Source organism: Chenopodium album, chromosome 7, assembly GCF_948465745.1.
Source record: "Chenopodium album chromosome 7, dcCheAlbu1.1, whole genome shotgun sequence".
In the NCBI taxonomy this organism is placed as follows: domain Eukaryota; kingdom Viridiplantae; phylum Streptophyta; class Magnoliopsida; order Caryophyllales; family Amaranthaceae; genus Chenopodium; species Chenopodium album.
Window position 1 is genome coordinate 11,051,115 of NC_137840.1, and position 21,689 is coordinate 11,072,803.

At 35.7% G+C, this 21,689-nt stretch overlaps 2 protein-coding genes and 1 pseudogene across 3 annotated transcripts; 1 reads left to right on the plus strand and 2 right to left on the minus strand.

The window, feature by feature from the left end:
• The first annotated feature begins 688 nt into the window (after positions 1-688).
• On the plus strand, positions 689-10,639 carry LOC145638910 (uncharacterized). 2 transcript variants are annotated; one of them, XM_081689970.1, is made up of 4 exons: positions 689-754; positions 932-1,347; positions 2,805-2,864; positions 10,305-10,639. In XM_081689970.1, the coding sequence occupies exons 2-3, from the start codon at positions 991-993 to the stop codon at positions 2,832-2,834; spliced, it is 387 nt and encodes a 128-aa protein (XP_081546096.1). In that variant the 5' UTR covers positions 689-754; positions 932-990; the 3' UTR covers positions 2,835-2,864; positions 10,305-10,639. The 2 variants fall into 2 exon arrangements, with proteins under 2 accessions (XP_081546096.1, XP_081546097.1); XM_081689971.1 differs by having other exon boundaries at positions 10,308-10,639.
• On the minus strand, positions 3,391-4,115 carry LOC145639993 (glutathione S-transferase TCHQD pseudogene; annotated as a pseudogene).
• A 640-nt stretch (positions 10,640-11,279) lies between the features above and the next one.
• On the minus strand, positions 11,280-18,633 carry LOC145638909 (uncharacterized). The gene is made up of 7 exons (XM_081689969.1): positions 18,434-18,633; positions 17,257-17,865; positions 13,886-14,076; positions 12,411-12,640; positions 12,121-12,320; positions 11,634-11,759; positions 11,280-11,540 (listed from the first exon to the last, which is right to left on the minus strand). The coding sequence occupies exons 1-7, from the start codon at positions 18,587-18,589 to the stop codon at positions 11,442-11,444; spliced, it is 1,611 nt and encodes a 536-aa protein (XP_081546095.1). The 5' UTR covers positions 18,590-18,633; the 3' UTR covers positions 11,280-11,441.
• Positions 18,634-21,689: the final 3,056 nt, after the last annotated feature.

Consider the following 21,689-nt stretch of genomic DNA (forward strand, 5'->3'; position numbering starts at 1 on the left):
TCTCTTAATATGGTTGGAGGTGACGTAGATACATCTCCGCCGCCTGGTTTTTACTCTGCTCAGCTAGGTCAGTCTAGCCAGGACGGTACGTTACTGTCACTACAAGTTGATGGTGCTTGGTTCCAAGAGTCTCGTCGTGCTGGGATGAGTTGGTGTTTGGATAATTATGATCCGCTGGATGCTCGAATAATTGGAGGAAGTAACTTCGGGGTGTGTACTTCTGCTTTACATGTCGAAGCCTTGGCGTGCTTGTATGAGCTTCAATGGGCTTCGGATCGTCGGTTTCAATCTCTCACGGTTTTTACGGATTCTTATAATCTGGTTACTCTTCTTCAGGGGGATGGTCGTGGTGATGTGGATTATCTCTAGATTATTCGCAAGATTCAGCTTCTAAGGTTCATCCTTTCGGTATTGTAGGATTCATAAGGCGGATCGTTTGCGCGTTCATCGAGCTCATCAAATTGCGGGAGAAGCGGCGGTTAACTTAATTAGCTTTATTATTAATGTGTAATTTGTTTGTATCCGTTGTAAAAAAATAAATAAATAAATAATTTGATGATCGTTTACGATGGAGCCCATTTATTTATTAAACGGGTCTAACCCTTTAATAACTGTGGCGGGTCATAGGGATCCAAGGCGTCCAACCCATAGAATTGATTAGTGAGATATCCATTGAAGCGCATTCAACGTTCTCCATTGAAGCGCAGTTGGCGTGAATCTACTTCTTGTGTCCCCCATTGAAGCAGCTTCTGAGGTAAGTTGTTTGCATTTGTTATCATCATATCAATTATCCCTAAAATTATGAATCAAGTGTCCCTAAAATTTGGTTGCTAATCAAGTATTCAGACTGTTGAATAAATAATTCTCATATATGATATGATATCAAAATTACAGATTCATATTAACACGATAGGAACTTGCTGTCTTGCAGACCCAACTGTATCGGATTGAAAGGAGGAAAAGGAGAGGGAAAAATTCAGAAAATTGAGAATGTTGAAGTTCCTTTCAAAGGTGAAGCTAGAGTTCAACGCACTAGACTCCCGTGCAGGTGCGTGCATGGAGTTCTTAGCCCAATGTAGCGCCGGAAAAGCCAGAGACTCAAACCCCAGTTGCCAAGTCGAAGTTAAGCGTCGCACCGATGATCACCCTCCTCAAATCAAGGTCACCTTCGTCAATGGTGTCGAGGAAGTTTTCGACGCTTCTAAAACCTCTGCTCAATCCATTCGTACTCTCATTCTCGATAAAGGTCAGTACCTTGAAACTGAGCAGATGTTTCGAGATGGTGGTCAAGGTTGGCCTGTCATTATTCCTGAGGAAGAGCTTCGTGAACCTACTCCTAGTATTAAGGTATGATTTGGGTTCTTGTTGTTTTGTACCAGGTTTGTAGATTTTCTTTCAAGCATTTTGTCGAACACCTTATGGGCATGTTTTTGATGGATGCAATTATGTTTATTTGGTATCAGTTGTGTTTACAGTGGATTGATTTGTGTATTTAATTACCATTTGGGTGAAATTAGGTAATTTTGCCTAAAAAAAAAAAGTTAATTTTGTTCTTTTGATGGATTAGGTAATGTTGTGATAAAGCATTTGAAATTTGGAGTATAAACAACTTTGAAATTTGGGAGCTTGAAAATTTTGTTCTCTTGGAAAGCAACCTTGAATTGATGTAATGAAGTAGTGCCTTATGCTGGTAGTTCAACCTAATGTAATTGGTCTTCTGCAGGTTTTTACCTCTTGTGTAGTTAGTCATTTCTACATTCATTATAGCTCAACTTGAATTTTAATTGATCCCTGCCCTGCCTAGATTATGATCAATGTAAGAGCTTTCCTTTTCTTGTAATTCTTGATAGTAAATTCTCTGTATGGGAGAACATATTGTGTCTCGGCAAACACTCAAATACCATCAAGATGAAGGGTGGGAGGAAGAATAGGATAACTGTTTTTTCACCTTGTTCATGGTTTAGAAAGTGTTTTGCCAATTACGAACTGCTGATCTTATGTATTACGTGGTTGTATGTTAGTTACCCCATGTGGCTAAGAGCTTTAACTTACCTGAGATAATTGACAATTCAGTAAGTCATGGCTTATATTATTGCTGCTGATGCTGTTGTACATTAGTAGCTAACCCTATTGTTTACTTTGGTCCTTGAGTGAGCCATTAGAAACTCGGATGGCAAGAACTAATAAAAATGTGAAATTGCTAGAATATCTTGGTGCATTGGTGCATGTGGTTATATTTCTTCCTCCCTGTTTATCCTAATCTGGATTGCTTTGGGCCCTAAACTTTATATAAATACAAATGAAAAGGAATGATGAACAACTTAATATGGGCTAATGGGCTTATTGCACTTGCATTGACGTAGTAACAAGTCGATGGCCTGGTGCTTGCTTTAACAATTATTGTTGGCTTGGTAGTTGGTATGAGATCGATATCTCTTTTTGTTTTAACATTTAGCATACTTGGTCTTTGCCTTGCTGCTTTTATTTCAGCTCGAATCATATTAGCAATTTATTCTGCTTCATGTTTGTACGAAAGCAACTTAAATTCTGATAATGCTGGATTATGCTAATTCAGAGCATTATTGAAAAGTAAATAAAGATTCCATGCTAATTATTGTTTCATTAAAGTCTAAGAGGTTAAGACGCATTATTGAAAATTGTTTTTCCAGAGAACAATGGTGATGCAGCTTAAGAAGTGACGTATTTTCTGTTTTATGTTATTATTTGTTCTTTGATCTTGTACACTTTCTTTCCCTCTTCATCATTTAGGATATAAATCTTGCTTTTCTTTTTTGTTCTTGCAGCCTAGAAAAGCAGAAGACAAAAGGCAATAATAGCTTTTTCTTGAAAAGCTAATTATATCAGTGAGTTTTGAATATCTCTTTCCTCATAATACATTGTTTTCATGGAAAGTCATTCTCTGCCATTCCTAATTGTGTAAATACAGTACATATTTTTACCGAAAACTTTGTTTCTTTCTTTTAGTCTAGTCTTCACTTCTTCCATGTTTTTAAATATACTAGGGGTCCGGCAGCTAGCCTCGATTGTGTGGGTGTTATGGTTAGTTGTAACACTGTTAAAACTCTTGGTAATTTGCTTTTTGATGCTGAAAATCCTTATGATTTGGGGTTTTATTGGACTAATTCTAAGTGTACATATATGAATATGCACACTAAATATCGAAAAATAATAGTGTGCAGTAGTAGAAGTCTCACATAAGAACATTAATTAGAATGAAACTTGTAGAATATACTTGGTTTCAACTTGTGTCGCACTCATATGTGAGATTGATGTGCTTGATATATGTATAAAATCTACATACATATATACATGTTACACCTACAAAATTGAGCAAAATGCAAAATGATTCAATATCAAAAGAGAAAATGGTTGAAATGTCTTCGGTACAACATAAACATATGGCTCCCTACCCAATTTATAACAATTAAAGAATAAATTCCTTCAATATTTTATTATTTCCAAACATCTGTACGCTCAATATTTCTTCAACAAGCTCTTCATATGGATATATCACCAGGATTTCATCAATGATCTTTGCCGCCTCCGATCATCAAAATACTTTCCGATCACCCTTTTGTATCTAGGCCTCTGTTGCACCAGCTTCTAATACTCCACAACGTTTGGCGTAGTATTGTCCTCATTTTCTAATCCTAGGAGCACCAGACAAGCTAATATCAAGATGAGCATAGCATCTTCCATGGTTAACTCTTCTCCCGCCAAGTAAGAAGTATTATTCAATTGTGTTTCTATTTCTTCAAGAAGCCTAATTAAATGTTTTTCACTCCTCCTTATTACCTCTAGATCTTTCAACTTTTCTTTTGTATCATATTCATTTTTTAGCCTAAGTTGATAGGCACTTGCGAGATCAGACATCCTAGCAAAAAGTTTGTGAGTTCTGAAATATATAGCATGTGTTTCCCAGGGATGTGAGAGAGCGTGAAATATTTGGGGTTCTGCTCCTGGATTTTGTCCATACATTCTAGTTCTTCTGTGCTGCTGCAGAGGTTAATGCCATCCTCACCTGTAGTGATAACTGTTATCCTTTCTATGTACCTGCAAACTAAAAGAAAGGTCCATGGAATCAACTTTTCCATCCTTTCAACTCACAATAAACTCGCCAAAATTTTAAATAAAATATAAAAGTTGCAAGTGATTTTATTTTATTTTTATTATTTTTATATATATATCTTATGTAACAAGATTGTGAATTAATCATCGAACAATTACCGTATCAGATTTTATACTTCCTCTGTTTTTTATTTATTGTACCATAATGACTTTTACACTATTCACATAATCTTCTTTGACCATCTTATGTGATTTATCCGTAAGGAATAGTCATGTGAAATCTAGATAGATTTGTCTCGAATTTTACTTTTCAAATATCAATTTTATATAATTTTTACCAAAACATAATTTAAGTTATTAATAGCCAAAATAATGCATTGACAAGCGTGAAATCACTCATGGTGCAATAAAAAAAGAATGGAGGAAGTATATATTTCAATTCAGTACCATGAAAATTCTTCGATATTGAATGAAACTTTAGACCCACCTTTAAGAATGGAAAAGGAAACGAAAATCCTTTTCCTTTTTCTTTGAACAAAGTATACTTGTAGAATGAATGCTATTATGAAGTATTTAATAGGTTGACATTCACAACAACTACAACAACAAAGCCTAATTTTTATAAACAATGTCAATAATAATGTCAGAGAAAAAAAATGTTTATTAAAAGATTTTTGTATGTTGCACCCAAAAATATCCCGTTTTGAACTAACTAGCCATTTTAATTTTTATTATAAAATACCTCCCCAAAAGACAACAAATTAGATTTCACCACCACTTAACACTTTCTGTCAACAAAACCGTTAAATCTAACATTTTAAAAAGTTTCTTCAATTTCCTTGCCAAAAACGTTAGATTTAATCCCCCTATTCACTCCTTTATACCCTGGATTTACCCCTATATCACATAATAAACAGTTAGGATTTACATTATTTTAATGTTATTATTATTATTATTATTATTTTTTTTTTTTTTTTTTTGTAAATTGGAGTAAAGTAGTTGCAAATTGAGGTATTTGGGATATTTTAGTGATTTTAGGTTCATTTAATGGAGATAATTGGAGTAATGGGCTCCATGGATAAAAGTTGTGGCTAAAATGAGAAATTATTAATAAGTAGTGCCATATAAAGTTTTTGATTAAAAATTAATTCAGTACTGTTTTATTTGCCCAAAAGTGGGTAAGATGTAGGTATTGGAGTTTGGTTTTCCAACTTCTTTATTATGTGGTTTACAGTTTGTGAGTGATATTAACGTGTCTAGAATGAGGCCTTTGGCTGTGCTTACATAGTTACCTCCTTAGGTATGTGAAGTTTTCTCTTGTTTTCTTTTCTTCCCTTGTCCACTCTCCTAACATCCCCCCCCCCCCCCCCCCCCCCCCCCCAACGTCCTTCTTTCTACATCTTTATGGTATGTTTGGATAGCAAAGTGGAAGGGAGGTAAGAAGAAGGAAGGGGGAGGCAAAGAAGAGGAGGGAGAAAGTAAGGTCACCTAGGAAGGATTTTGTTTATTAAAGAAGAGGAAGGGAAAACCAAAAAATTGGTTTCACCACCACTTAACTTTGCCATCCAAAAAAACCATTAAGTGGGCCCTACCCAGTTTACGTGTTAATCAACTATTGGATTAAAAAAAAAATTGAAAAAAAAATTAAAAAAAAAAAAGAAAAATCCTAAACTCCTAACCTAGCCACCACCCCTCCACCGGCGCCAGTCCCTACCAACGTCAGCCGTCACCCAAACCCAGCCACCATCGTTGTCTCCCTGACCTGACACCGTTGCCGAACCACCCAGACCCAACCCAAATCAGCCTAGCCTCCATCTTGTCATCTCCCCGCCCACGAACCACGACCCAAACCCCAACACAGCCTAGCCGAGTAGCTGACAGCAGCACATCAACCCACCACCATCGCCGAAACCTCGACCCACACCCATATCCAAACCCTCAAATCGCCCTACTCCTCTCACCCTCACTTGAAACTCATACCCTGAAACCAAATTAAGCTGGTTTTGTGGGTACGGTTGGCTGGTTTCAACGAATGAGGGTGGTCGGTTGGCTGGTTTCGTGGGTCGAGGGTGGTTGGCTAGGATTAGGTGACGGTGGTGGGATTGGGTTGGGGTGACGACGGTGGGGGCTGGGTTGGGGTGACGGCGGTGGCTGGGTTAAGATTTAGAGATTTTTTTTTATTTTCCTTTTATTTGTTTTTTTTTTTTATTCCAATAAATTTATGACACGTGTACAGTGTAGGACCCATTAACGATTTTTTGGATGGAAAAGTTAAGTGGTGGTGAAATCAAATTTTTGGGTTTTTTTGGTGGTGTTACTATAAAAGTTTTAAAATTTGTGGTGTTAAAATCAAATTTTTATGGTGTTATTTTCTAATTTTTCCTTAATTTGTGAATTATAGTCATGTCTCATGTGTGATCTTGTTTTGTGTCAATGTATAGTTTTATAATAGAAAATTTTGCAAAGAACTACCATTTAAATGACGAGTTTTGAGAACAACTACCATTTAAAACTTTTTTTTTGAAAAAACTACTACAAAAACATAAAAAGTTTGAGTAGCACTACCTTATCAAGTTTTCCGACTACCGGCTGTGGGGCCTACCAATTAGTATTTCCCTCCTAAAATTATTTCTCTTTCCTATATTTAAAATTGCTAATCTTTGTTTCCCCCTTTTTGCTTATGTTAAAAAAATTAAAAGCCTAATCTCTTCATGGTTAAAGTCAATTAATTGGTGTTTACATAACAAATAATGAGAAATGAACCCTAGATTGGATAATACAGAACAATTTCCTCAAATCCCCCTAATCTAGAAACCCCCAATTTCAATTCTTTTTACCATTAACCCTAATTTGAAAATTCAATTCAGAAATTATGTCAATTATAAGGCAAATTAGATATACAATATCTTCTATTGAGTTCGCCAAACAATTTTGCTTCTTCTCTCGCCCTGAATCGATTGAAATGAAGAGATTAGGGCCCACATCCGGAGATTCTAGCCGGAAAACTTGATAAGGTAGTGCTACTCAAACTTTTTATGTTTTTGGGGTAGTTGTTTCAAAAAAATGTTTTAAATGGTAGTTGTTTTCAAAACTCATCATTTATATGGTAGTTTTTCGCAAAATTTCCTTTATAATATCAATTTATCAAAGGATATAGCACCCTGAAAATGAGAGGTAGACACAATGACATGTCTAAATCAGTGAGGCATGGAGGGAGGGATCTCTGATTTTGAACGTTTTGAGGCAAATCTTATCAAAAGATTAATGGGTACCTTAAATGGTTGCCAAATTATCTGTGGGACCCTTACCAAACCAAGCATATTGGCATGGAAAATGTGAGATAGATGAACATGTCTACTGATTTCATAGGGATCTAGAGATTGTTTGCAATACATTCTTCACTATGAATTGAGTGCCTTCCCATTGATATCACCAATGTAATAAAGTTGAGGATTCCCTTGTTGAATACTTTATAATGGAAAAACATTAAGTAATAGAACCATTCCAAATAAATGAAATTCCTGATGCTATGGTTCAAGTTCAAATGGAATTGGTTAATTTTAAAGAAACCCGGGTAGATTTTTTTCCAGTGAAGGCACTCTATCACAAGCCTTAGCCAAATTGATTTTCAAAGCCATGATAAATTTTGAAGCAGGAGGAGCTATTGAAGAAATGAGTCGTCTAACAATGTCTTCCGAAACAAAAACTGATTGGGACTAAACATATAATCTTAGAAAGGCTTTAGCCTATTCTCTATGATTTTTGTGATAAGGTTGTAAATAGTAATTATATAAACTAATAGGCCTAAAATCTTTGTAAGACTAGAATATAGGAATTAGAGTAAGTGTTATTGATCTGCTATTGAATAGCTGCACTCTCTATGCACTCATACATGTAATTAGTGAGTATTTTACAAAACATCACAGAAATGTTGGGAAAAGTCATTTGAATGCCATAAGGACAAAAGACCTGGTGACCAGGAGATTTCTTAGGAGCCATAAAAAAAGTTTACAAACTACTTCCATGTAATTGGGATATCCAATGATTTGAGGCTGGCAAATTTGATTTGAAGTGAACTTCTGATGGGAATAAGTTCTGGCCATTAATTGAAAAAAAGACTCCTGAATCCAAATTCCATCTTTGTCTTTGTAACATCACACTTTTGTTCCATATAATCTTAGCTATCCATATTAGAATGTTTTTGTATTCGTATCTCAGAAATCTAGCCTTGACTTCCCAGATTTCTGAGCCTACACTTTTATTCTTAAAGCAAAATATTTTCATACTCAAAGATAAGTTCTTTTTTTAGACTAATTTAAGAGGGAAGATATAGAACTGAACACGCATACTTGCAAGCCTAGCAAGAATCAATCTTTCGTAAGCATGAATTTGTCTGAATTTATATTGCTCCACTGCTTCAAAGAAATAATATGCTATGATTTAACATATCTAAAGCATCATTAGTGGCGGAATATAGGAAGAGGACATTACAGTATATGTGAATGATAAACACTTTTGAGAGGTATTTTCTCCAATCTAGGTTACTAAGCTTACCCAAAATACTCGATCAATAATCTCCATACCAATCCCTTCCTAATCTTCTTTTATTTATAGTACTACTCCTCTAACTCTTTTGTATTCCTCCTCAAGACACTACTAACAGAATCATATTGCACTACCCAATATGTCTCTTCCCCTTACATCAATTCATTGCATAGTATCTCGTCCTTTTAGGAAATAAATGTTACCCTCCCCCCTCTTCTAGGACATCATCCAACTATAGCTCATCAGAGTGCGGTCCGCCGGTCCGGGCTTTTTTTTAATTTTTGTATAGAGCCTTAATCTAAATATTTAATTGAACTAAGCCTATCTTGGACATTGAAGAACCCAGGGCCTTTATCTAATTATCCAATCCCTGGCATTAAGGCTTTACACTGATTCTATCTAGAGACTCTCACCCTCCTTTTTCGACTGCTTGCTAATCTCATAGAAGTCTCCGACAAACATCCAAGGTATATCAGGAGGAGAATTATTCTTAAACTTGCCTTGCCTCAGAAAAACTAAGACCATGCATGTCCTTCATAGCCACCAACAAAGTTTCTATGTGTTCGGGAGTAGGATGAAAAAAATGAAGAACATAATGCAGATTAACATTGTTCTTCCTGAACAACCAAATATTATTTCTCCATCCAAACATTGATAAAACCTTGAACTCATCAAAACCTAGCCCTGGCAAAGCCTTCCCTTGCTTGAATCTCAAAGAATTGTATTTCAAGTATGACAATATAACAGACATTTGAGTCTTAACAAAGTTCCATTCATGAAGCACCCCTAGTATTCCACACTTGGACTCTCATCATTAAATTTTTGTTTGAAGGGGTTGTAACTTGTAAGGCCTCATCATAACCTGACAGTTGCTTCTCATAGTATAGAAATTTAAATCCAAATCTATTTACTCCACCAAATCAGTTTGAAGCTCGAAGGGGTCTACGTCATGTGAAGATTCTTCATCTTCATTCCTTGAAACTTGAAGTTTGACTTGATCAGGATTCCCACCCCCCTTCCTATATCATGAAAGTTTTGAGGTTTGAAAGTTGTCCATTTTTGCTCTAATTGTCTAGAAATTGGAAAAGATAGATTGATGGATTTTGGGAAAATGGTTATTAATGAATGTATAATTCGATCCAATTTAATCTAATCTTGGACCTTCATCAATCGACTCAGAACGTTGTGAGCCAACTCTATTACACTGCCCTCCCGAGTCCCAAGGGCTAAATGTTATGGACCAAAAGGGAGGAGTAGGAAAAATAATTCTGGTGCTTCAAGTAGGTTCAAAAATCAAAAGCCTTTGCTGGGTTTTTAGAAAATTCTGATGAACTTACCTCTACTTTTTGAATGTTATTTTAACGACACACATCTATTTGTCTTCAAGACATTCTCAATCAAGAAATATAAGTCTGAAATGTTAATACTCGAGCACTTTTTGCTAACATGAGTATAAAAATGGTTGGGTTCCATGGCTTTGGAAATTCCAAGAATGTCTGCTAACTTTATACTACTGGTTAGGTTGTACAAGAGGTAGATGGTTTATAGATTATGGATGGCTAAATAGCTTGTTGCAAACTTCTATCATTCTTTTATTCTTACCATCTCTAAACTGTACTGCCTCTTACATCATTGTTATTTTATATATCTATTTATTTATTTATTTTCAGCAGAGAAAAAGCCCGATGAGAGCAGGCAATCACATTGTGTAGCGCCTTAGCACAGAGGAAGTCTGCTTTTAAAGACGGTCAAGTTTTTGAGAAGTATTTGTATGTTCGGAAATGTACCCTCTGGTGCCTGACTGATAATGATTTGGCGCAACAATTTCATGTCAATCACTTTACCTCAATATTGCCGTGTCAATGGTTGTATGATCTTATTTCACCTTTTCTCCTTTTACAACTCACAATTTTGATCTCGAATTGCACTTGAGCAGAATATCCTACACCTGGTGTAGCCTTAATGATTTATAATGTGAAACTTAGTAGCTTTTAGTTTTGGGATTTGCTCTTAGTTGTGAAGGTAGATAATTAATAAATAGTCGGTAAATTAGCAATGCCATGCCAAGATTGTACTATTTTTGGATCAAGGTCAAGGAATCGTCAGACTGAAATAAAAAATGACCCAACCTAAGCATTAAATCGCTCAACACAACAAACTCATCCAATTATTCCGTATGTGTTCCACTACATTGTCATATCTTATGCGTTTAATGATGTAAGAGCTTATTTTATACACCATTTCCTAAGGCTATAGCTTTTGTTGAACATAACAGACTCGATTTCCATTTCCTTCCATTCCTCAGTACCTTCCTCTCCCAAAAGAAAAGAAACAAAAAGTTGTTCTTGAATCTGACATACTGTATTTGGGGCTATTTACCTTCAGCAGTAGTAATAATTAATGAACGGTGCGAGGAGTAGAGAACTGAGGAAGTAATGCGGCGCAAAATCTTTAAAAAAAAAAATTGTATTTGAGTCATCAAAATGGCTGTTTTAGAGAAGTGTTGTACTCAAAAAGAACCGGAGGGAGTAATTATAAACATAAGATGGGATGGTTAACTTGATATGAAGAAAGATTGTGATTGAATTGAGTTGAAGCTCTTCTGGCCAATGCGTGATCCTGGAGCTTCTGGCTTTCAATCAGACTTGGTACAACAACAATATGAAGTTTTGATATATATATATATAAACTTGTGCAGTTACAGTTTTTTTAAAAAAAACAAGAGGCAAAAGCTCGTTTATATTACTTAAGATACATCCCACCATAAATACAAACATACAGGTCATCTGCTATTTCAAAATGTGAAATTACCGATCCTCACGTCGAACTGTATTCGGATTAGACATCATGTCCATCATCATCTTCTCCGGAGAATCTTCCCAGTTAGTAAATGTTTTTAGGTCAATCTGAAACCAAAAAACAAGTTAATATTTTTTTTCCTGCATCTGTATCATTGTTAGCAAAACCATCAAATGACTGTGACCTAAATGGAAATTTACCGTGCGCCTTTGCTCTGTGAAAAGCTCCTCCCTCTTCTGGTATGACATTTGTATTTCCCTTGCAGTCTTACCACCCAATCCCCACACTTCCACATCAAGGACTGATGCTTCAACAGGAAGGTAACCCTACAAAAGATAATCAAAGACCTCAACAATCACATATATATCAGAAAGGGCTGTTCATGGTAATTGCACTAGACAAGATGGATGATCTGAGCTGGAAATCCAACATAGCTACGGGCCTACGGCATAGAGAATGTTTTGTGCCCTGCCCAAGATATCTTATCCTAAAATTCCAGAAGATGGTTTGTCTGAAATCTAATCATGTACCCAAAATGTACACTTTTTTTTTAGTAGAATAAACAAAAACCAAGTTGGAAACTTGTAGCTTTACACATGCAAATGAACTCCACCAACATTGTAATATAAGGATGTACATTGGTACCACAGATTTATGGAGGCTTACTACCAGGATTCAACTCCTCACCTGATTAGGAAATAGAGAGCCATGCTGGTATGTTTTGTCGACAGCATGATGACGTACAGTAACCTTTGCAAAGTCATCATCAAGGAATATTCTTTCATGCCCGCTAGTTCCTCCAAATGCAATCCCAACAGGCTTTGGGTGTGGATCATATGCTCTAACAGTTGAATGCAAATGACTATAAAGGTAGTTCTTCTCCGTTCCTGCCCATGGAAAGGGCTCTCAAATTTAAGTACAATTAGTAAATATCATACAGTCACTTAAAAATTTCCCAAACTATCACGTTCACATACCAGATGCAGAGAATACATGAAAGACTGGGAATATAGAATATAGACAACCCCCATTCCCATAGAATCCATCTCTGTTTTCGAACCCTTGTTGTGCGAGTGCCCCTATGATCCATTTCTGGCTGATCTCACTGGATTCACCTGAAAAGGCAGAGATCAACAATAGTAATGGTCCATGATAACCATCAACATTCGACCATAATCTGTTTAGCCCTTTCCCGTGATGATAAGACCTGTAAAGCAATGACAGTAATCAATCTCCGGCTCATAAATAGTGTGTCCAGCCAACATGAGACTGAAGGCTATCCAATCCACACACACACACACACACACATATATATATATAATAAGTAGATTTGAACTTCAAGCTTTATTTTGCAGCAGGTGTTCAATAAAATTGACATAAAATTTTAAAACTCAGGGTTTGCTCCTATTTCAGGTGGACCTAACTACTTAAACAACCCCCAAATGGCAGTTACACTTTGCATCAATAAAAGTTGCTGCTACATGTTTATTTATTTTACATATAATTTTTATTTTTTTCCCTCAGAAGCATAAAACTTGATATTAGTGACCAGTCACTCTATAAAATAATAAAGTAATACAACAATCAATTATCAAGGAAAATATTTCATAATTTAATGGTGCATATTTAACACAGAACATAAATGAAAGATGCAGAATTTGACAAATTATCATCAGATGACCTCATATAGTCCAATAAAGAAGTTGTTAGTAAATATTACTCCTTCAGTTTCAGAATAATTACACAGTTGGGCACAAGTTTAAGAAAAAATTGAGTGGAGACCATTAAGTTGTTTAGTGTAAAGTTAGTGGAATCATTTTAAATTGTAATAAAAGGGGGCATGTGAGAGTGGAAAAAGTAAGCGAGCCATGATATATGAGAAACAACATTTTAATGATCGTGTGTCAAATCTAATATAAGGAACTGTGTCAATTAGTTTGAAACAGCCAAAAGAGGGAAGTGTGTCAAAGGGAGGCGCACTGGATTAATAAACTGAATCTATGCTACAGTACACTTCATAGAATACCACTATTATGCCAAAGCACGCTACATAGATGTACTAAAACAGAGATATGTTCATCCAAAATTTACAACAAATAGCAAAACAATATACAAGTAAAAGAAATTTTATTTATTCTCAGCTGGGATTTAAAGTAAACCTTTTCAAAGCCACTTATGCTTATATTGGTAGAATGAGTTGATTTTTTATAACCACATCAACATTGAGACAACCAAATCAAGTACAAGATTGTTCATTTCATGGATAAAGCATAGCAAGGCAAATGTGCCCACCCACGTAGAGTAGTTTAAATCGGGGTATGGGGAGACATATGTTGATATTAAAAAACTACATGTAGTTCAACTAGAAATTTTCAGGAATTCCTTCGAACATCAAACAAATAAAAGGCAAACAGAAAAGTGCAATCCAGAATCATAGATATTGAAGACGAACCGATAAAGAAGGCTATCCGGTATCACATCATTGTTGCTAGGGAAGCATATCCTCAAAAGCTCCTCACTTATGTTACTTCTTTGGGAAAGAGCCATTGCCCATGCCCTACCACATGTTAGAATATGAACTTCGTTTGACTCTGCAGAAGTGGATTCAGCAGCAATTGTCCCTGAATTTTCTGTTCCAGTAGGCTGCCGATAACAAGACAAGAATAGATCAAACATTATTGTTCTTTCAAACTTAACACTTTGTTTGGATAGGAAGAAATGGAAGGAAAAGAAGAGAAGAGATATGAAGGGGGACAAAATCTCTTGTTTGGGTAAAAGATTGGGGGAAGGAAGGGGAAGGAGAGGGAGGGATACATTTTCCCTTTCTCTATAATAACCATAATCTCTCCAAAATTGGAGAGATTTGGAGGGAAAATGGAGCTCACCTCCCCCTCCCTTTCTTTTCCCTTCCCTTCCTCCATTTTCCCTCCCCTTCTTTGCTATTCAAACAAAGCGTAACACTTTGTTTGGATAGCAAATAAGGAAGGAAAGGGAGGGGAGGGAAAGAAGGTGAAGGGAATGGAAAAGAAAGGGAGGGGAAGGTGAGCTTCATTTTCCTTCCAAATCTCTCCAATTTTGGAGGGATTATGCTTATTAAAGAGAGGGGAAAAATGAATCCCTCCCTCTCCTTTCTCTTCCTTCCCCCAATCTTTTACCCAAACAAGAGAGTTTGTCCCCCTCCTTTTCTCTTCCCTTCTTTTCCTTCCATCTCCTTCTATCCAAACAAAGTGTAAATAAATAATGAATTTTTATAGTCCACAAGCAATTAGATTAAAATCAGGAGGAAAATGGGAAAAGACAGTCAAGGGACACCAAATACTCGAGTCAACAAACCACTCGCATTCTAGGCAAGCTGTCTACTCAGCTAATCACAACATCCATTGTTTCAGATAATACTACCTCCATTACTTTAGAAGAGAAAGTGTGTACAACTAAGTTATAAATGTAGATTTGTCCTCATTTATACAGTAAGGGTAGTGAAGTAACTCCAAAAAAATGAAAAAAAATTTCCATTGGGAAAATGATGCAAGTGTGGTGAAATATCCCAAAAGAGAATATGTTGCATGTATTGAGAAACAGAGTGTGATTGAGGATACTCTTGAGCATTTTTTTTTTTCACTATTATGATGAAGTTCATCAACATAATCTTGTGCTGCTAATCCTGATAATCAAGCTAGTTTTTAAAATGCTAGGATCTTGATATACTAAAAACATAATTTTCATTCGCTCTCCACACAACAGCGAATCACGATTTGAAACTTAGGAACAACTACATGGTCTGCAGGTGGACTAGCTTAACACTACTAAGTAGCAACTTAAGTTCCCACTCCGTGTTGCAGCTTGCAGATAACATAAAAAGAGAGCATAAATAATGTGAGACATGAGATGGTCCTTCAGTGGATAAACATTAAGGGGAACAAAAGTTATCCAGGCATCATCACCAATATATGATATTATAACATGTCATTATCCAAACATCTCTAACAAAGCACTAGAATAGGTAAAGATGAGGACTAAAAGATAGCAACTTGGTTAGTGATATTACAAAAAGACATATAATAAGATAGATTTGTATAGAATTCTCCATGGGTTCCTTAATTTGTTTCAGCCTCTCAGAAAGAAATGTCCCTTATTCACAGTAAATAGAGCATCAATAGTTTTCAAGGAAGAACCAAGGAAACCCAATCTAAAAAACTGGGAAATTGGGTATTGGAAAGGTTGTTGCAGCTGGGATCAACTAGCTGAAATTCAAAGTAGCAAAAGATCAAGTGTTGATCCCCAGAAATATTATCCTGGTTAATTGGCAGCACATAGTTGGTAATGGTGAGGTATACTCGAACATATACAAAGCTTAGTCTCCATTTTTCCTTTTTGATAAATGAATGTTTCAAATAAATTTGAAAGTTCTTTAATCATATTTTATTGACTGCTCAAGGCAGATTATTGAGCCATAATATTGTGTTTGCACAATGCTGTATGCTGCAAGGGAAACATGAGCCTACGAATTTGGTGTGCCATGCCGCTATCCAAATGCCAAGGAATGCATTAGTACTAAACATTTCAAGGCCATGAAAGCGGTGATCTCCTTTCAATGACTTCATAGTCAATACTTTGAGAGCTGGCTGGCATAAATATATAAATAACTAAAAACAAAACAAATTATACTGAGGAAATCATAGAAAATATTGTGTCTTACATCAGTTGCTTCGAAAGTCCTCCAAGATAACATATCTTCTCTAGCATATAGTTTTTATATTCTCAAGGGGTATTGCACACTCAATATTAATATATTATTACAATTTTGCACGGGGTGTGCTTAATGATCTTACAGCAGATAAGTTGTGACCAATATTGTCATAACGATCCAATTCTTATAGGTAGAAGACCTACTTAGGGGCCAGTAAGAGAGATTGTTATAATTAATGCAGGAATTCAGCCAGTAAAAGAACAGTTAATTATTCAGTACAACTGAATTACATTCTTTTGACAATGAACATTTATATACTTAGTCATAATAGGGCCAATTTGCATCGCTAAACTGATAAAATGAAGCTATCATTCGGCTAACCTAACCTCCTTTGTTCCTTGGGACCGGCAAGAGGCTTCCTGTTTTCCATTGACTATGCTTTTCAGCCTTTCAATTGGAATTTCTTTAATCTAATCCAAATCCTGAAATCTACCAGAAAATATGATAAAAACCAGTTTGAAACCCCTCAAACCTTTTTATTTTTTTCCACTGCTTCCTATACAATTTTTATTCTTTACACACTTTATTCTATTAGATAATCATAATGCCTATAAATAAAGAGTCACAGGATGCTCATATTTGCTACAATAAGTAAAATAGCTTATATAAAGACCCACAATTGAGTCAATTTAAAACTAAAGAGAATATTGTAAGGGGAAACATAAAAACTATTTCCCTACAAAATGACAATTACTTTAAATTGTAAATGACCAAAATGGAGATATTGCCTGACCAAAATCCAACTTGATCAACTTATCATATCTCATAGACACTCTTATTTGCACTTCATGAGGTACAGTAGCACACTTGTAAGTATTGAACTCAATGAAATCTATATGTTTCATTCAATTGAATTTGATGAATTTAAAAAAATCTATATGTTTCATTCAATTGAATTTGACGAATCTAAAAAAAAATAATAATTATAAAATAAAATCATAAAATTAAGTTCAATGAAAACCATATTTTCCATTTAATTGAGATTCATGAAGCCAATTCAGCTAAAACATACAGTTTGTCAAACAAGCTAAGGCAGGATATCAATTGGAAAGATAATAAGTTTTAACTACAAATACCTCAGTAGATGCAGCTTTAAGTCTGAAACTAATGAAATTTGAAAAGCATTCTGCGAGGTTGGGCAGTGTCCTTATGGCCCACATATGTATCTTTCCAGCAGTCAGCTCAGCTTCGAGACTTAATACATCAGTATTCCATACATCAACATCACTACCATTGTCCATACAAGAAACAACGGCTGAAAACACCAAATGATTAAGATCAGGTATGCTCACATGCTCACTTTCCGTGGCACTCTTAGAACTCCTTGAATTCCAGGACATAATCCAACATACCCAAATTATCATCCCCAACTCTCTAGGTGAGATTGACCCACTTATCTTTCCATCAAGTTCATCAGAATCAAAATGTATATCCATTGGGCTCCCAGCTCTATCAGCAGATAATGCAAACACCCGTAACATAATGTTCAACAACGATGAAGCTGATATCCTCCCACAGCATTTCACATAACCTCTTAAAAATTCCACCCAAGTTAACCCTCCTTTTTGAGGTACAAATAGTGTATCAGTTATAGAGGCAGCCATCTGATCCAAAAACCCCTGGAAGCAATCCGGCACATTGGCTTTTTCGCAGCTTATGCTGGTATACTTTAGAGAAAAACATTGCTGTAAAACCATAGAAGCAAAAAAAAATAGTTAACCATCTACTCACTAATAAAACCAAATGGGAGAATGAGAACAAAATTAGATATTACGCGATATTAACTACAACATTGAGAGAACTACATATAGCTAATTCTATCTACTATGTACATTCCAATACAAATGATATCGATTTTTATCACGACAAATAAAAACCAATATCTCATAAAATCACGGTTACTGAGTACACCATCAAAACAAACCAAGCTTCCTATTTTGTTCATCACTTGCGGTATCACAAATTATCGGCAGAAAACAACTATTACCATAAAAATGGCATTAACATAGAATTAAAACCAAAAATTAATCACAATTCTAAGCACTAAAACGAGTAATAATAATAAATTATGCACAAGTTAGAATAATCGCATAACTAATTAGCCACTACGATTATTTGATTGCATTATTACTTTCCAAAAATTGATCAAGAACAAAAACGAATTTCAACCAAAAAAAAAAAAAAAAAAAACAATTCAACCACAATAATCAAAGAAAGTGATGAAATAATGATTCAAATTAGGGCAATTGAAACCTGAAGAGAAGAGAGAGGAATAGATTGAGAAGAAGGATCGGCAAGTTTAGAGAAAGAAGTCTGAAGCAAAGGAAGAGAACCAGAAGAAGCAGCTTGGCCTTCCAATTCTCTCTCCTCTTTGGAATTGGGTGTTTCCGTTGACGATGATTGTCCCATTTTTCTTTATCTTTCTCCAAATCTATCTATCTCAAATTCTCTTCCTCTTTGATCTTTTGTTAGTTTTTTTTTTTTTTGTCCTGATTTAATAATAAGTTAAGTAGTATTCGGGACTCTGTCATGGCGCCACATTTGGTTGTTTGCGATGTCACTGTCACCTGAATTTTACATGATTATGCTCTTACCCGCCCTACGCATATCATTTGCCGACATGATTGGTATCGGATTACAAGTGTAAAATTTTAACCCTAATCGATTAGGCAACACCAATTGGGAATGAAAACCGACCTGATCTTATTTACTACCTCCGTTGACAGAAATTTGTAACAATTGTCATACACAGGTGCTACCTATTATGTGCAACAAATGATTTTTTTCCTCTTTTAGTAAGTTTTTTTGTAAGAAATGACCAAACTGCCCTCACTTAACCAAATTACTCCCTTAATTATTTCACTAACCATACTCTATTATAACCAACTTAACTCATCTAATCGTACAAAAAAAAAAAAAATAAATAAATAAATTCAGGAACGATTTCCATAAAAATTGTTGAATTGTAAATTAATTCCCTATTTGCGTTGATTTAAAAACTTATTCCCATAATATTGTCCACGTAAAATTGGAAAAAGGTTTGGCCTTTTTTTTAAAAAAAATTTTTTTTTACAAAGAACCGCTAACGGTGATAGCGGTTCTATACTTGTTATTAAACCGCTAACGTCGTTAGCGATTCTTATATTAAGTTTTAAATTGTGAAGTTTTTTTATTATACAAGAACCTAATACAAGAATCGCTAACGACATTAGCGGTTTTATAAGTATAGAACCGCTATCACCGTTAGCGGTTCTTTGCAAAAAAAAAAAAAAAAAAAAAAAAAAACTACCAAGCCTACGTGGACAATATTGAGGGAATAAGTTTTTAAACCAACGCAAATAGGGAATTAATTTACAATTCAACAATTTTTAGGGAAATTTTCCAAAAATTCAGATCTCAAAACAAACAAAACAAAAAAAAAAAAAAAAAAATCGAATATCTCAACATTCATCTTCATCATCAAATTTCTCTCTTCTCCTTCATCATCAAAATCTCACTCCTCTTTCATCTTCAAGAATCAAGATTTCATTCCTCCTTTATCTTCCCCATCTTCTGTCCAGATTTGAAGGTGGTCGCGTGTGGGTTTTGTGGGTGTGGTTGTTCTAGGTGGCACGAATTTCGTGGGTGATGGTCTAAGTTTTGTGGGTTTTGTGGGTAAATCTAGATGTCGTGGTCTGGGTCTAGGTTTTTGTTGTGGTTGATTTCTAGGGTGGTAGGTGGCGTGGTGTTGGGTTTCGTAGGGCAGTGGGCGGCGTGGTGTTGGGTTTCGTCGTGGTGGTTGTTCAATTAATGGGTTCTTGGTTTCGATGGGTTTTGGGTTTCGTGGTGGTGGTTTAATTGGTGGGTTCTAGGTTTCGTGGTGGCGTTGGATTAATTGGTGGGTTCCAGGTTTCGTGGTGGTGGTGGTTTAATTTGTGGGTTCTGGGTTTTGTGGTGGTGGTTTTCGGTGGGTTATGGGTTTTGGTGGTGGGGTGGTTTTCGGTGGGTTTTGGATTGCAGCGGCGGTGGTGGTGGTTTTCAGTGGGCTCTGGGTTTTTGTGGTGGTGGTGATTCTCAGTTTTGGGTTGGGTGGTTTGTTTCGGTTAATTGTGGATTTTTTTAAAAAAAAAAAAAATAGATTAATACTTAAGTAATGCCCTTATATTTCAATAATCATGTTTAAAATCTGCCTTGGAGTCCGTGCTACCCCTTTTATTGCAAATAACTGTTAACGGAGGTAGTATTTTATTTAACTCAAAGTCGAACTGAATTGAATTTAATTGGACTGAATATAACTCGTACTCAATAATAAATCGACCAATTTCAAACATTAGTACAGTGATCTAAATTGTTTACGTGTAATCACACATGACTTATTTTACCTAAATTACTTAAAACTTGAAAAATTGAAATTGTTCCAAGAAAACCTAAATAAAACCAGCATGTTTCAACGAACTCGTGACTATTTTAATTAAACACGTTTACAAACCAAAACATTTTGACATGAGAAACCCTAGATAGACACATTTCTATGAATATTGTTGAAGTAAATCTTCTTTAATATTGTACTCAAGCCTTGAATATTTTTTTTTCCAGTTTGTTCAATTGCTTAATGAACAAGCTTTAAACAAGTTTATTCACAATTTTGTGGTAATAATTATACTAGGGGGAATATACTAAATTATCAATTGAAAGAAAAATGCTTTATTCTCTCTCCTCCTTTCACACAAAAAACCCTTCTGAAACCTAGACCTCACTGGAGTTCCGGAGCCGAGGCCGGTTGTTCAGCGAGTTTCCTTTCCTTTTTTTCTCTAATTTTCTACAATCTATTTTCCGGTGTGGTGAAGTTGAAGCGGAACTAAGCTCCACATAGAGCTTCTAACTCCGTTTAGTGTTTTCATCTTCTCACCGGAAAGGTTAGTTTGGTTCCCTATTAGATAAGGAGATGAGGAGGTTTGTTTCTCGCCGCTTAGAAGAAGGATCTAGGTATAAATCTGTTTTTTCAAGGGACGAAATTGACGTTTTTAGGGGTCTTTGGCCAACTGTAATGCCGCCGTAAGGGGATTATGAAATTGCGACGGTAATTGGTGAAGTTAGGGCTAGGGTTTCGTAGATTTCTTGCGATCGATTTCGAAATTCTTTGTTCTGGTTTCTTCTTTGGTTTTGGCTAGCTTCGATTGCTCTGTATTTTGGGCTTTATAAGTCTTCGTTCTCTATAGTTCTTCTTAATTTGAAGCTAATATGTTAGTTTTGAGTTTAAGTTCCTCCTGCATGTTTGAATGTCTCCCCTTTTGATTTGTTGGATTGCTTTTTTCCTTGTATTCTGTCCCTGTTTGGTTTGTGGTTACATGGCCATGGTGGGCTTGTCCAATCTTGATGTGATAAGGGGAAGTAATTTTGGGTTAGACTCTAGGTTTTGGGTGGTGGGAGGGAAATGTATATTTCCCTTCGCCTTTTGTTTCATGTCTGGTATTTAGAGATGTTGGTCTCCTTGTTGTAGTCAGTTTTGGCTTATGCTGCCTGGGTTGTT

Bases quoted from the DNA above. Each gene is read 5' to 3' on its own strand.
- LOC145638910 (XM_081689970.1), top strand. From the start codon at position 991: ATGTTGAAGTTCCTTTCAAAGGTGAAGCTAGAGTTCAACGCACTAGAC. The intron at 1,348-2,804 runs GTATGATTTGGG...TTGTTCTTGCAG, and splicing joins AACCTACTCCTAGTATTAAG to CCTAGAAAAGCAGAAGACAA.
- LOC145638909 (XM_081689969.1), bottom strand. From the start codon at position 18,589: ATGGGACAATCATCGTCAACGGAAACACCCAATTCCAAAGAGGAGAGA. The intron at 17,866-18,433 runs GTTTCAATTGCC...ATGGTTTTACAG, and splicing joins TTCCTCTCTCTTCTCTTCAG to CAATGTTTTTCTCTAAAGTA. The intron at 12,321-12,410 runs GTATGTGAACGT...TTCCATGGGCAG, and splicing joins TCATGTATTCTCTGCATCTG to GAACGGAGAAGAACTACCTT.